This window comes from Salvelinus alpinus, chromosome 27 (genome assembly GCF_045679555.1).
Source record: "Salvelinus alpinus chromosome 27, SLU_Salpinus.1, whole genome shotgun sequence".
In the NCBI taxonomy this organism is placed as follows: Eukaryota; Metazoa; Chordata; class Actinopteri; order Salmoniformes; family Salmonidae; genus Salvelinus; species Salvelinus alpinus.
Window position 1 is genome coordinate 24,350,386 of NC_092112.1, and position 16,034 is coordinate 24,366,419.

Sequence of the window (16,034 nt, forward strand, 5' to 3'; positions counted from 1 at the left end):
TCAATAACAATTTAATACTCTAAATAACATAAGGTACAATGATAAAGTGCCCCGTAAGCAACTTGGCATTAATGTCAGGAACCATATCACTGGTCAAATGTATTTCTAATCCTAGATCAGATTCAGGGGAAAACTGTTGTGTGTGAAACTGAGGTTGTACTCTGTTTTAAAGAGCTCGTTCATGTTCCCTCTCCCTAGGTGTGTGCAAAACTATATTTCCTCAGTAACCAGAAAAAATGCCTACCATGTAATTGCAAAGGCCATTCAGAAACATGTGAAGATATCACAGGTGTTTGTACAGTAAGTATGACATCCATCCCCTCTATTAATACTTATTATAAACTGGATGGTTCGAGCCCTGAATGCTGATTGGCTGAAAGCTGTGGTATATCAGTCCATTTACCCAGCGTATGACAAAACATTTCTTGTTACTGCTATAATTACGTTGGTAACCAGTTTATAATAGCAATAAGGTACTTCGGGGGTTTGTGGCATATGGCCAATATACCACGGCTAAGGGCTGTATCCAGGCACTCCGCATTGCGTCGTGGCCAAGAACAGCCCTAACCCGTGGTATATTGGCCATATACCACACCCCCAAATGAAGGGAAATTCTGCAGTTTCAATCAACTTGCTTAATTACACCATGGGGAATACTTCTAGTCTTTTATGATTACTATCTACTATCATATCAGTAATAGATTTAAACTATATTCCACTCTTTACCATGCAGTCATGTCAGGACCACACCACTGGGGATTTCTGTGAAATATGTGAGGATGGATACATGCCTGACGTCTCCAACCACGGACGTCACTCCTGCCAGCCGTGTGCCTGTCCCCTGTCCAGCCCCTCCAACAAGTAAGCTATAGCGTCCGTCCATCCAGACCCTACTGTTGTGCAGGCCGTGCAAAGAGAGGCCTGTGTTTTGGCGGGCAGAGCTCACTGACTGACATTCTTTCCGCTGTGTCTGGCCAGCTTTGCAGAGCACTGTGACAGAAGCAGTAACATCCTACGATGCAACTGCCAAGAGGGCTACGCTGGACATTACTGTGAGAGGTCAGTGCTGACAGAACCTTGGCCAACACCATGAGTTAACGCCACCGTGGGAGCAATTACACTCATTATCCTAAATCGGCTCATATAGACAAGTAAAGCTGTTACAATTTCACTATTTATTTTTTCAGGACCTGAACAATAAATATTTGGAAATGCTTTCATATAACAATGTTGTTTCAGTGTAAGTGATAACTCATTCTAAATCAAACAATTATTGGCAATCACATTGCATCTTCCTCACCCAGATGTGCTCCAGGTTTCTATGGCAACCCCATGGTGATCGGTGACTCCTGTGAGAGTTGTGACTGTAACGGTAACTCGGACCCCAACCACATCTTCAATGAGTGCCACAACGTGACCGGCTTCTGTCAGAATTGCTGGGGGGACACGGCCGGAGCCAACTGTGAACGGTGTGCCCCAGGTTTCTACGGCGACGCCATCAGTGCCAAGAACTGCAGAGGTGCTTGCCAAGAGTACTGTTAGACATTACTTACCCTACTGAGGCCCTTTGCTCCAATAGGAGCTAAAGGGAATAAGTCAGGTTATAAGGGCACAAGGCGAGACCCAGATGCAGACACGGGAGGCAGATGGGGTTTGAGTCTTTGATATTTATTATCATCCAAAACGGTAGGCAAGAGAATGGTCATGGACAGGCAAAAGGTCAAAACCAGATCAGAGTCCAGGAGGTACAGAGTGGCAGGCAGGCTCGAGGTCAGGGCAGGCAGAATGGTCAGGCAGGCAGGTACAGAGTCCAGAAACAGGCTAGGGTCAAAACCAGGAGGACTAGAAAAAGAAAATAGAAAAAGCAGGAGCACGGGAAAAACACACTGGTTGACAAACTGGCACAGAGAGACAGGGAACACAGGGATAAATACACCGGGGAAATAAGCAACACCTGGAGGGAGTGGAGACAATCACAAGGACAGGTGAAACAGATCAGGGTGTGACACAGGTCAACTTTACTGTCAATGTAGACTACCCATGGAAAAACATCCAAGGGAAAAATAGATATTAATTTGATGTCTGACAATAGTGAAGCTATATCCAGTAATTTGCTCAATTCTGGATTTGAATGCTGCTTTGACGTTGCTCTTGGGGTTAAAGACTTACTATGGATTTGTCTTCTATAGAGCTTTAACAATTTCCCCTTGTTTTGCTCATATAGACATAAGTCAATCACAAGGCTCTATCGGAAACGAAATACGGGGAGGTCTATTTTGTGTGTTTACACAGTTGGGCAGGCTGGGTAGTGAGAATTCCTGCCATGCTCTAATGACACAATGCCTCAGAGACAGTACAGTACAATTCAGACAACCCTGGCCTGTGTATTATCTAATGCCATGTGCACATCCGTGTAAGAATAGTATCATGGAAAAGTGCTGCATGTTTACCAAATATTAACTTGTAGTTGCTGTTTGGATGAGATAAGTCCAGCTCTAACACACTTGTAGAAAACTATGAAGAATACAACTGAAGAAATGGGAAAAATCCCAATCTACATCACAATCTATTGCAGGATTTTCATTTGTATTTTAGGGCTTTGCTCGGACAGAAATAACAATTTTCATTGTGGCCATGTCATGCTTCTTTGACCCGCTCTGTATTAACTATGAGTGTGTCCTGTGTTACAGTCTGTGAGTGCAGTAAGTGTGGGACAGCTTCGTGTGATGACAGGACAGGGACATGTCACTGTAAGCCTGGTGTCACCGGCCAACTCTGTGACCAATGTGAGGTGAGACGCTCAAGGGCCTTGTCAAGGAGACAGCCTTACAACCATGTGGTCACACAATCACACTGTTGGACAGATTTGCTCAGTAAAGCAGACAATAAGATGAAAGCAGACAAAATCATTAAGGCTACTGTGAATAACAAAAATAACAACCAGATGTCTAACATACTGTATGTCCATTGTGTGCTTTAGGAGGGCCACACAGGTTTCAATAACTGCCAGGGCTGCCATAGTTGTGACTGTGGACCTGCCGGTCTCCGGCCCACCTGTCATCCTCTGACCCACAGCTGCCAGTGCAAACCAGGGGCCGGAGGCCGATACTGCGAGCGTTGCCTCCCAGACTACTGGAACTACGGCCCCTCAGGGTGTCAGAGTAAGTACTGTGCCTGTCTAATCTTGCGAACCACTCAGACCAGTTGGTCAAACATTAAGAACAGATAACATTTTCTGTAGCTAGCAAGCCAGTCCAACATTCCCACACCCACTCATACATGATGTCAGGGAGGCATCTGCTGCGATCTGCAACACCGGGACCATCCGTACGCATCTGCACATGACCACAGGCACTAACTGCAGCTGGCAGCTGACTTTCCTCTGACATCACCGTCCGCCCAGTCCTAATTTATCTGCCCAGCTGCCGGAACCATCATCCATCCCACAGCCACACTATAGAGAACCAGGGAACCACACTACAGATGTGCAGCAGCACTCCTTCCCAGCCAAAAGACCCACCATTGGTTCCATTATATATTTGGTATTTGTACTCCGACTGACTCTCCTATGTCCGGAGGATAAAGCCTTCAACTCGATAAATGGAACTCGACATGTAATCAACTGTAGCTATATGAAATGCATGTGTATGTCTGTTTCTTCCATCCAGAATGTAACTGTGCTAGCAGCCACTGTGATGTGCACACTGGGGAGTGTCTCCCTGAATCCACCACGGTCAACCTCTGCAACATCAGTAAGAGTGTCTGGTTAGAAATAAAAATGAACGTTTCAGTTTATCTTAAACAACCCTTTGTGTTGGATTTTAGCATGATGTGATGTTGGGGAAATTACACACAAATTATTTGTCTCCTCCCTACCACCAGGTTGTGATGAGTGTATCTGGCACCTGATTGGTGACCTGAGGCCGTCCAATAAGACGCTGGACCAGATAAAGGTCAGTGTGTTGAACATCTCCACTGGGGCTGCAGCCAACGACAGGATCAAGTACTACAACTACACCGCCCAACGTCTGCAGGTACAGTAAATAAAATGTTCAAATTAAATTTTATTTGTCACATACAAATGGTTAGCAGATGTTAATGCGAGTGTAGCGAAATGCTTGTGCTTCTAGTTCCGACCATGCAGTAATATCCAACAAGTAATCTAACCTAACAATTTCACAACAACTACCTTATACACACAAGTGTAAAGGAATGAATAAGAATATGTACATACAAATATATGAATGAGCGATGGCCGAACGGCATAGGCAAGATGCAGTAGATGGTATAGAGTATAGTATATACATATGAGATGAACTAATGTAGGGTATGTAAACATTATTTAAAGTGTCATTGTTTAAAGTGGCTAGTGATACATTTATTACATCCATTTTTCATTATTAAAGTGGCTAGAGATGAGTCAGTATGTTGGCAGTAGCCACTCAATGTTAGTGATGGCTGTTTAACAGTCTGATGGCCTTGAGATAGAAGCTGTTTTTCAGTCTCTCGGTCCCCGCTTTGATGCACCTGTACTGACCTCGCCTTCTGGATGATAGCGGGGTGAAGAGGCAGTGGCTCGAGTGGTTGTTGTCCTTGATTATCTTTTTGGCCTTCCTGTGACATCGGGTGGTGTAGGTGTCCTGGAGGGCAGGTAGTTTGCCCCCGGTGATGCGTCGTGCAGACCTCACTACCCTCTGGAGAGCCTTACGGTTGTGGGCGGAGCAGTTGCCGTACCAGGCGGTGATACAGCCCGACAGGATGCTCTCCATTGTGCATCTGTAAAAGGTTGTGAGTGTTTTTGGTGACAAGCCTAATTTCTTTAGCCTCCTGAGGTTGAGGAGGTGCTGCTGCGCCTTCTTCACCACGCTGTCTGTGTGGGTGGACCATTTCAGTTTGTCCGTGATGTGTACGCCGAGGAACTTAAAACTTTCCACCTTCTCCACTACTGTCCCGTCAATGTGGATAGGGGGCTGCTCCCTCTGCTGTTTCCTGAAGTCCACGATCATCTCCTTTGTTTTGTTGACATTGAGTGTGAGGTTATTTTCCTGACACCACACTCCGAGGGCCCTCACCTCCTCCCTGTAGATCGTCTCGTCGTTGTTGGTAATCAAGCCTACCACTGTAGTGTCGTCTGCAAACTTGATGATTGAGTTGGAGGCGTGCATGGCCACGCAGTCATGGGTGAACAGGGAGTACAGGAGAGGGCTGAGAACGCACTCTTGTGGGGCTCCAGTGTTGAGGATCAGCGGGGTGGAGATGTTGTTTCCTACCCTCACCACCTGAGGGCGGCCCGTCAGGAAGTCCAGGACCTAGTTGCACAGGGCGGGGTCGAGACCCAGGGTCTATGGTGTTAAATGCTGAGCTGTTGTCGATGAACAGCATTCTTACATAGGTATTCCTCTTGTCCAGATGGGTTAGGGCAGTGTGCAGTGTGATTGCGATTGCGTCGTCTGTTGACCTATTGGGGCGGTAAGCAAATTGGAGTGGGTCTAGGATGTCAGGTAGGTTGGAGGTGATATGGTCCTTGACTAGTCTCTCAAACCACTTCATGATGACGGAAGTGAGTGCTACGGGGCGATAGTCATTTAGCTCAGTTACCTTCGCTTTCTTGGGAACAGGAACAATGGTGGCCCTCTTGAAGCATGTGGTAACAGCAGAGTGGGATAAGGATTGATTGAATATGTCCGTAAACACACCAGCCAGCTGGTCTGCGCATGCTCTGAGGATGCGGCTGGGGATGCCGTTTGGGCCGGCAGCCTTGCGAGGGTTAACATGTTTAAATGTTTTACTCACGTTGGCTGCAGTGAAGGAGAGCCCGCAGGCCGTGTCAGTGGCACTGTGTTGTCCTCAAAGCGAGCAAAGAAGTTGTTTAGTTTCCCTGTGAGCAAGACATCGTGGTCCGCGAAGGGGCTGGTTTTCCTTTTGTAGTCCGTGATTGACTGTAGACCCTGCCACAAACCTCTCGTGTCTGAGCCGTTGAATTGCGACTCTACCATGTCTCTATACTGATGCTTAGCTTGTTTGATTGCCTTGCGGAGGGAATAGCTACACTGTTTGTATTCGGTCATGTTTCCGGTCACCTTTCCCTGATTAAAAGCAGTGGTTCGCGCTTTCAGTTTCGCGTGAATGCTGCCACCAATCCACGGTTTCTGGTTGGGGAATGTTTTAATAGACGCTGTGGGTACAACATCACCGATGTACTTGCTAATAAACTCGCTCACCAAATCAGCGTATTCATCAATGTTATTGTTCGACGCTATGCGGAACATATCCCAGTCCACGTGATCGAAGCAATCTTGAAGCGTGGAATCCGATTGTTCAGACCAGCGTTGAACAGACCTGAGCACGGGCGCTTCCTGTTTTAGTTTCTGTCTATAGGCTGGGAGCAACAAAATGGAGTTGTGGTCAGATTTTCTGAAAGGAGGGCGGGGAAGGACTTTATATGCGTCGCTGAAGTTAGAATAACAATGATCCAGGGTTTTGCCAGCCTGGGTCGCGCATTCGATATGCTGATCAAATTTAGTGAGCCTTGTTTTCAGATTAGCCTTGTTAAAATCCCCAGCTACAATAAATGCAGCCTCAGGATATGTGGTTTCCAGTTTACATAGAGTCAAATCAAGTTCTTTCAGGGCCGTCGATGTGTCTGATTGGGGCGGGATATACACGACTGTGATTATGATCGAAGAGAATTCTCTTGGTAGATAATGCGGTCGGCATTTGATTGTAAGGTATTCTAGGTCAGGTGAACAAAAGGACTTGAGTTCCTGTATGTTGTTAAGATCACACCACGTACAGCCTTTCTCTCTGCTCAGGCTGATATAGTTGGGACTCATGATGTTTATACACACCTATATTATCAGTTCATTCTGATTTAAACAAGACAAATAAGCAGCTCAACTAGCGGAGTTTTTGTAAAATAAAGTTTGGCAAATATCATACACCAACCAACCAACCAACCAACCAACTAACCAGCCAATATAACAACCATTGTACTGTGTGAATCACATAATTTTCTTCTGACAATCCTAACATGAATTTACTGTATTGTAATAGTGTTGTGTAAGTGTATCCCATTACCCCTATGTTTTGTTTCCAGACACAGTTTGTGAACTGGAGGAACAAGTCAGCTCTGATGAGGATCCAGACTGGGCAGCTGGAGGAGGCCAGCGCTGTTCTACTCTTAGACATTAACCATCTTGCAGAGACGGTAAGAGGACACCTTCATCACTCATCTAACTCACTCACACTCCTCTTCCTTCCTCCTTTCATAGTTGACATTTCTCTGGAGGTGAAATAAAGTCCAAATACAAAAACCAACATATAGTTAATTCATACCTACTCAAATGTTTTTGTTGCATGCTTCGTAAACAACTGGTGTAGACTAAAAATGTAAACTATTTAGCAGTCTTCTGGCTTGGGGGTAGAAGCTGTTCAGGGTCCTGTTGGTTCCAGAACCAAATCTCCCACTACTCGATTTAGCATTTTAATGTTAATGTCTGACACGAGAGACTAAGGTTATGCAGTTCAGTTATCTCTGAGCCATCAAATCTGTTTAAGTTGAGCTTGTAGTGGTGGTATCCAGAATGTGTCATTTATTTTTGTGTTCTGTGGTGTTTGTCATGTCTTGACTATGTAATTGATCTGTGTGCTGTTTGCTGTGGGCCAGGAGAGTGTAGTGAAGTCCTTGGGGGACAGAGTGGATGACGACACACTACAGAGCGTCACTCTGGCTGATGAGCTGACAACTAACCTTACCGCCCTCAACGTGCTGATTGAAGGTATTGTTAAGCCTGCTAAAGATACACTGCTATGCCTCTCTGAGTACCGTACACCTCCCCCATTATTCATAATGCTTCTAGGTTTGTTATAAATGTTGATATATGATATCCAATTACTTTTTAAGCCCGCCTTGCCTTAAGATTTAAATCCAAATCACCTTTGCTGTATTTCCTACTGCCATCCATTGATCAGCACGTGTTTATGAGGGTGCTTTTGGTAGTGGAGCCTCTGTCATGTCCCATAGCCATATCCCATCCTTCCTTCCCCCTGTGCTCTGTGTCGTGTCTGTGTCTCACAGAGATGATCAGTGACTGGGAGATGTACAGTGTCCATCAGGATCTGGACCCAGAGATCATCAGACAGAAGACAGCTGTTGCCGAGGGCATGGTGGCCTGGATGAAGAAACTGGACCTTTCCCCAAAAGAGCCCATCGCCACCGATGAGTCAATCGAGGCCCACGACCGTGAGAAAAAACGCACACACTCACACATACTGTAGACACATCCACACAAAGAAACACACACGCTACAGACGTGTTATAATGGGGAGGTAGAGACAAGCTTTGTGGTCTTGTGTATTTACAAATGTGTGTGTTGTCCAGTCCTTAGACGCATGCGTCAGCTGGAGAAGAAGCTGATCAGTACAGACAGCCGCATGGCCACGGTACGGGAGGTGCTCTCCCGCTTCACCAACAAGCTCTCTGAGGCCCAGGAGATCCTCCAGAAGGCTGCCAACACTGTCCAGGAGACGGAAGACATGAACAAAGCCAACACCGTCAAATTCCAGAGGAGTGAGGTGACTTCCCACGACCCCGGGATCAGCTTAGACCAGAGCGTGCCGTCTGGAGCCTCTCTCCTCCTGCCTCCCCAAATGCCTCTAGCCGACTGACTGGCTGCCTGACTGACTTTATGCCTTCCCTACTGGCTGCCCGACTCCCTGGCTCTCTGCTTGCCTGACTCCCTGGCTCTCTGCTTGCCTGACTCCCTGGCTCTCTGTGTTTGTCAGCATGGTTTCGTTACCACAGCTCACTCTGATCACTAGTCACTTTAAACAATGCCACTTTAATAATGTTTACATGTCTTACATTACTCATATCATATGTATATACTGTGTTTTATGCCATCTATTGCACCTTGCCTATGCCGCTCGGCCATCACTCATCCATATATTTACATGTACATATTCTCATTCACCCCTTTTAGATTTCTGTGTATTAGGTAGTTGTTGGGGAATTGTTAGGTTACTTGTTAGATATTACTGCACTGTCGGAACCAGAAGCACAAGCATTTCGATCCACTCGCATTAACATCTGCTAACCATGTGTATGTGACCAATAACATTTGATTTGATAGCACCCAGCTAAAGAGATCAGTGCAGCTCCAGCCTGCTCTGAGGTGCAGCTCCAGCCTGCTTTGAGGTGCAGCTCCAGCCTGCTCTGAGGTGCATCAGTGCCGTCTGCCTTTATCTTCCCTCTGAATGTTGCAGGAATTCAGCTTGACTTTATCACTGGAAAGCAACTGTCCTTCTCCTTCCAAGGAATAGACCAGATATTCCCTCTCTGCCATACAGTATGGGGACTGTAGTTGTTCCCAACATCTGCCAGAGAACTCAGTTACCCATGGTATTTAGTAGTACAGAACAATAAGACAGAAACAGCTGTTAGGGATTGTTAGGAGGCACAGAGTGGGGGGTAGATACATTATTGTACAACACAAGCGTAACCCCATAGCCCATATAAAGAGGATATGCCCCTTAGAGTTGAATACCCACAGCTACCTGAATGTGTACAGTCATTTTGTACAGCTCCTTAACGTTTCCTCAGTCTGAGGCATGAGACTTGTTAGACAACTGAAAGATTTTCCATAATGTTTATAGATCCAAAATACAATACAACAAGCCTGTTGTTCCTATTCATTATGGTGTGAAATCCTGAGGGATTGCGATTCTAATTTATACCAGAGACTGGCCCTATTGTCATGCACAAATTTACATTATGTGCCCATTGTGGTTGTGCTGTAATGAAGGATGGAGCTAGGAGCAACCAGCTGCTGCAGTGAAGGCTGGAGCTAGGAGCAACCAGCTGCTGCAGTGAAGGCTGGAGCTAGGAGCAACCAGCTGCTGCAGTGAAGGCTGGAGATAGGAGCAACCAGCTGCTGCAGTGAAGGCTGGAGCTAGGACCAACCAGCTGCTGCAGTGAAGGCTGGATCTAGAACAACCAGCCGCTGCAGTGAAGGCTGGAGCCAGAAGCAACCAGCTGCTGCAGTGAAGGCTGGAGCTAGGAGGAACCAGCTGCTGCAGTGAAGGCTGGAGCTAGGAGCAACCAGCTGCTGCAGTGAAGGCTGGATCTAGAACAACCAGCCGCTGCAGTGAAGGCTGGAGCCAGAAGCAACCAGCTGCTGCAGTGAAGGCTGGAGCTAGGAGCAACCAGCTGCTGCAGTGAAGGCTGGAGCTAGGAGCAACCAGCTGCTGCAGTGAAGGCTGGAGCTAGGAGCAACCAGCTGCTGCAGTGAAGGCTGGAGCTAGGAGCAACCAGCTGCTGCAGTGAAGGCTGGAGCTAGAACAACCAGCCGCTGCAGTGAAGGCTGGAGCCAGAAGCAACCAGCTGCTGCAGTGAAGGCTAGAGCTAGGAGCAACCAGCTGCTGCAGTGAAGGCTGGAAGTAGAACAACCAGCTGCTGCAGTGAAGGCTGGAGCCAGAAGCAACCAGCTGCTGCAGTGAAGGCTGGAAGTAGAACAACCAGCTGCTGCAGTGAAGGCTGGAGCGAGGAGCAACCAGCTGCTGCAGTGAAGGCTGGAGCTAGGACAACCAGCTGGTGCAGGGCTGTATGTGTGTGTTATCTCCTTGATCTGGGCCTCGGCTTCAAATATTTTCCGTGAATGGTGTACTGTCCAAACAGGAGGCCGACCATAATCTGGGGCTCTTCCTTCCCATAGCAGATTAGTCAACACAAGTCGTGGCAGGAGAAACACAGCCAGGGTTACTATGGGAGAAAGAGAGTGTTACTGTACCATACTCATAACTGCTGTCAACACATATTTCTCTCTTGCCTCTTTAGGGCAAAATACAAGTTGTTAAAGGGAGTGCTATAAATGAAATGTTGATGTTCAGCATCGATTAGGCCTGCAGCTTTCATTTGACATTTGAAATGATTCTACCTATGATTTATGTACTTTTATGATACGAGTGTTCATATGGGAGAGATACATAACCTGTACTCTCTACACAATGTATATTCTCGGTACTATACAGTAGTCAGAGTATTCACTAATCCTGTCCACTCTCTCTCCCAGGCCAAGCAGCAGGAGCTGATAGAGAACTACGAAGCTGTGAATGACACCTTGCAGATGGCTAAAGACCTTATCATGGACACTGAAAATACTGTGGCCGAGATGCATCTCCTGGTGCAGGTAAGGCCTGTTCTCGGCCTGTATACTCTTAGGAAAAAGGCTTCCAAAAGGGTTCTTCGGCTGTCCCCATAGGATAACCTTTCTTGGTTCCAGGTAGAACCCTTTTAGTTTCCATTTAGAATCCTCTGGGGAAATGGTTCTACATGGAACCCAAAAGTATTCTACCTGGAACCAAAAAGGGTTCTTCAAAGGGTTCTCCTATGAGGACAGCCGAAGAACACTTTTAGGTTCTAGATAGAAAAAAAGGCTAAGAGTGTCTGCCTGAAAGCTTTGTGTTTTGGACCCCCTCAATGAGGTCATCATGTAATGTTTCAGTTCATGTGTTGAATATGGACTGACAGGGAGAGTCCCATGTACTGGTCTATGCAATCCATAACAAATTTAACAGACAGACAAAATGAGAGACACATTTTTGGAATTGATTGGGATCGAAAAAGCCACTGCTTCTTTGAACAATTCCCCTTTAAGTCAATTGCCTCTCTATTGGGTTACTCAGTAGGGAAATAGAATCATTCAGAGGTAATATTGTTAGTTAAGTTGTGGAATGTGTCTGTGTAGAACGTGACTGAATACCACGCTGCGATCGACGGCGCCAGCAAGGGGCTGCAGGAGAAGACTGAGGTGCTGCCCCTGGCAGACAGAGTCCTGGTCCAGAGAGCCCAGGACCACGCAGAGGACCTCCAGAGTCAAGCGGACGAGCTGGAGTAGTGAGCAGTAGTGATGTTACATAGTAGTGATCTAATCATTGCATCACTCTAAACACTCCTCCTTAGTCCATGATAAATGCACATCACATTGTAGAACCAACCAACTACTAAGCACAACTACACTTGAATATCCTCTACTCCATGATAATGGACACCACATTCAAGATACAAAATCACCACTGAACATGTTTATCCAAAACTGGATAAAAGCACCATTGAAAGGCAACCCTTTAATGTACAGTAGTAGCACCAGTTAAAAGTAGGCCAGCACTTCAGCTATGTTCCTTATCCTCAATGCTTTACAAACATTCTAACCAGACATTGATTTTGTGGTATGTTTCTTTTCACCTAGTAATCTGAAACGCAGTGATGCCAACGGCTTCGTGCAGAAGGCTCTGGATACAGCCAATGTGTACAACAACATAGTCCAGTACATCGAAGAGGCCAACATCACTGGACTGACAACAATGGATTTAGCAACAAGAGCTGAGGATGTAGGTTGTCTGAAATGCACAATTAGCTACATATCATATATTTAGGCTACTGTACAGTGATTTTCGCTTGGTAACCTAAAACTGTGCTGTCTATGGCAGGCCAGCGATGGGATCAACACCCAGCTGGGGTTTCTGAAGACCCAGAGTGAGAATGTCCTCAAGGAATCTGTTTCATTGCACTCTGAGCAATTCGGTATGACACATTTTCTGGTTCAGCATTGTTTGATTATTGTTAGAGACTAGCTTGTACAGGTTATCCTCAGTGATGATGCATGTGTGAATTATCTCCACAGAGGTTGAAGCTGAGGTTCTGGACAAGATGAAATACATTGAGGAGACCAAGGAGACCATGGATGACAACACCAAAAAACTAGCGGTAGTACTGAAAGATATCAAGGGAATTGAGCCAGGTAAAACACATTATTTTTCTGTCCCATAGCCTATCTAGGGTCTCTGACATACACATCATTGTATTCACTGCCCTTCCAAGGTTGCTCTCCTTATGTCCTTAGTGAAAAAAAATTGTTCTGAATTCCACTCTGATCTTCCAGGCAGAACCACCAAGCGTCTGGAGCTCACCAAGGAGGTGGCTGAAGGCACCCTGAACCGGTCAGTGGAGGTCCTGCAGACCATCACCCCCATCCACGAGAAGGTAGAGGAGTGGGCCACCAACATGAAGAACCAAGATTACTCTGCTGTAGCCTTTGACCGCGCTGTAGTCTCTGCTGGGGAAGCAGGTACAGTACACTCATACAGACTACAGCATTTCAATCCTCAACAGAGAAGACTTAATGACTAAGCATTACACTGAAACTAGTAAGTGTAAAACTGAACAGAGATTCTCAGAATAAAATGCTCTGTGGTTGTGGTGGCTTAATAGAAAAAAGTAGTTGAATTATTGTTGTAAATTGTCCTCTTCCTCTCCATCTATGGTGGTGTTTTTAGTGGAGAACCTGTCTGAGCTGGTCCCTGAACTGCTGGATAAGCTGCGTGTGGTGGAGGAGAAGAACCAAGTGAACAATGTGACCACTAACATCATGAGGATCAGAGAGCTCATTGCCCAGGCCAGGAGTGTGGCCAAGAAGGTCCATATTATCACCTTAACAATCACTATATCACAACCGAAATGTACTTTCAACCACCTATGATGAGTAAAATCCTATATAGTCTCACCTTACTATAATCCCAAGTCGTGTTCGTAATCAAGGTCGTATGACACGGATATATCATGTTTTGTCACACCATAGGTCCAAGTGTCCATGAAGTTCAACGGTCAGTCATCGGTTCAGGTGCAGCCCCACACCAACCTGGAGGACCTGAAGACAGTGACCACCATCAGCCTGTTCATCAGGGTGGACCCAGATAAGGACCCTATCGAGGACCGCTTCATCTTCTATCTGGGAGACAGAAACGTGAGGATGCTCGGGGGAGAGGAGGGACAGGGAATAGGGAGCAGGGCTGGTGCTGGGTTCAGCAGCTTGGCTCTTCTCTAAAGCAGATATGTTTGTCCTGTATAGCCAACTCGTGCTGTTGTGATGTCACTACTATGGGAGTTTGCCATACAGCATAAACACATCTGGGATCAGGATAGCAGCATAGACCACAATGGCCCCTGTGATCTGACTGAGGCATTGTTCTGTTGTGTGCAAGAAGTGGGTGGGTGGGAGGAGAGGGGTGCAGAATGGCCCAGATCTGCTATTGAAACTTACCAGACTTGGACCCTGAGGACGGCCTGAGATGAAAGGGAGAGCAGCTTGTGTGCAGATTAATGGTTTGTTGTCATTATGTGAGCAGGAGAGGCCTTTGAAAGCAAACGGTTGCCGTTTTTGAAAGGTTTCCAGGAAACCCCTGTTAACAATGTGTGTGCCACTGCCTTCAAAGTCGGGGATCCTTTACATAAATGGCGTTATCCCCCACCCATAGGGGCTTATTGACAGCAGGGCAGATCTCTCCTCTCTGGGCCTCTCTGTTCTCATTAACGATGCTGCTTACCCTGGTGATTCTGCCACTGCTGTAAATTATGCAGTGGTGTTGCTTAGAAATGTCAATCTCAGTGACCATTCGTTGGTTTTATGAAGCCAAAGATTTGGATGCTTTGCTTTTCCTGAAAAGAGCACAGGCAGGGATTCCATATTACAGTACATGCATTATATGTTGTATAAAACCTGTAACCTTGGTTTTTGTCCTATATATCATATAGGGTAGGAAGGACTACATGGGTCTGGCAATCAAGAATGACAACCTGGTGTACGTCTACAAACTGGGAGAGGAAGATGTCGAGATCCCACTTGGTTCAAAGCCTGTCAGCCAATGGCCTCCAGTCTTCAACCTCATCAAAGTGGAGAGGTATAGTAGAGTATTTCCTAAGAAACAGATCCACACAGATTGACTATCATATTCTGGAAGCAGATCAGTTAATGCTTTTTAGACAAGACTTCTGTCGTGTCTGCTGTCATGCCATACATGTTTGGCATCATGACTGACAACCAATGACAAAGGACTTGGCTAAAGCACATACAGTACAGACAGAGGTGGAAAAAGTACTGAATTGTCATACTTGAGTAAAAATAAAGATACCTTAATATAAAATGACTCAAGTAAAAATGAAAGTCACCCAGTAAAATACTACTTGAGTAAAAGTCTAAAAGTATCTGGTATTAAATGTACTTAAGTACAGTGGTGGAAAAAGAACTCAACTGTCATACTTGAGTAAAAGTAAAATGAAATGCTATACATCAAATTCCTTATATTAAGCAAACCAAACGACACGATTTCCTTATTATTATTATAACATTTTTTTTACAGCCAGGGGCACACTCCACCACTCAGGCATAATACAAATTCTTAGTTTGTAAATTAAGTGAGTCTGCCAGATCAGAGGCAGTAGGGATGACCAGGGACGTTCTCTTGATAAGTTTGTAAATTTAACAATTTTCCTGTACTGCTAAGCATTCAAATTGTAATGAGTACTTTTGGGTGTATGTATGGAGTTTATAAGTACATTATTTTCTTTAGGAATGTAGTGAAGTAAAAGTAAAAGTAGTCAAAAATTATAAATAGTAAGGTACAGATGCCCCAAAAACCTACTTAAGTAGTATTTTAAAGTATTTTTACTTAAGTACTTTACACCACTTAGTACAGATCTGCGACCAGGCTAAAGGTCGTCCATCCATTCACACAGTCAGTACATCTGTCTAGTCTAACCACTAACAGGGAGCTAGGAGGCTGATTTGCCCATGCAGGAGGTAATGGTGTTGATGTGACTGATTATTCACGCTGCTTTGTGTCTCTGTTTTGACAGGTTGGGCAGACATGGCAAAGTGTTCCTGACCGTACCCAGTCAGACATCCACAGACGAGCAGAAATTCATCCAGAAGGGAGAGGCCTTTGGCACCGACTCCCTGTTCGACCTGGATCCTGAAGACACTGTCTTCTTTGTGGGTGGCGTCCCCGCTGATGTCAGGGTACAGTATTACTTTCTAACAGGATATGATACCAGCCTCTGATCAGAGTTCTGTGGCATTGGCTAATGCATAGCAGACCGTTTTCATCATACAGTGTTGATGTAACCTGTACTTCACACAAGACCCATTGACACAGCAGGATTGAATCAGTATCGCAATGATTCTGTATTTACTCTTCCCTTC

At 45.7% G+C, this 16,034-nt stretch overlaps 1 protein-coding gene across 1 annotated transcript in view; it reads left to right on the forward strand.

The window, feature by feature from the left end:
- The window catches only part of LOC139556205 (laminin subunit alpha-4-like), a 36,362-nt gene that overhangs the window by 7,624 nt on the left and 12,704 nt on the right, over positions 1–16,034 (forward strand). The window contains exons 2-23 of the mRNA XM_071369836.1: positions 199–300; positions 734–861; positions 979–1,059; positions 1,305–1,519; positions 2,691–2,791; positions 2,981–3,161; positions 3,669–3,752; positions 3,883–4,034; positions 7,097–7,207; positions 7,667–7,778; positions 8,078–8,242; positions 8,381–8,574; positions 11,070–11,186; positions 11,745–11,893; positions 12,246–12,387; positions 12,487–12,580; positions 12,681–12,797; positions 12,939–13,124; positions 13,333–13,472; positions 13,635–13,799; positions 14,588–14,733; positions 15,689–15,851. Of these exons, the coding sequence (XP_071225937.1) occupies positions 199–300; positions 734–861; positions 979–1,059; positions 1,305–1,519; positions 2,691–2,791; positions 2,981–3,161; positions 3,669–3,752; positions 3,883–4,034; positions 7,097–7,207; positions 7,667–7,778; positions 8,078–8,242; positions 8,381–8,574; positions 11,070–11,186; positions 11,745–11,893; positions 12,246–12,387; positions 12,487–12,580; positions 12,681–12,797; positions 12,939–13,124; positions 13,333–13,472; positions 13,635–13,799; positions 14,588–14,733; positions 15,689–15,851 (3,045 nt within the window). The remainder of the gene's footprint in view (positions 1–198; positions 301–733; positions 862–978; positions 1,060–1,304; positions 1,520–2,690; positions 2,792–2,980; positions 3,162–3,668; positions 3,753–3,882; positions 4,035–7,096; positions 7,208–7,666; positions 7,779–8,077; positions 8,243–8,380; positions 8,575–11,069; positions 11,187–11,744; positions 11,894–12,245; positions 12,388–12,486; positions 12,581–12,680; positions 12,798–12,938; positions 13,125–13,332; positions 13,473–13,634; positions 13,800–14,587; positions 14,734–15,688; positions 15,852–16,034) is intronic.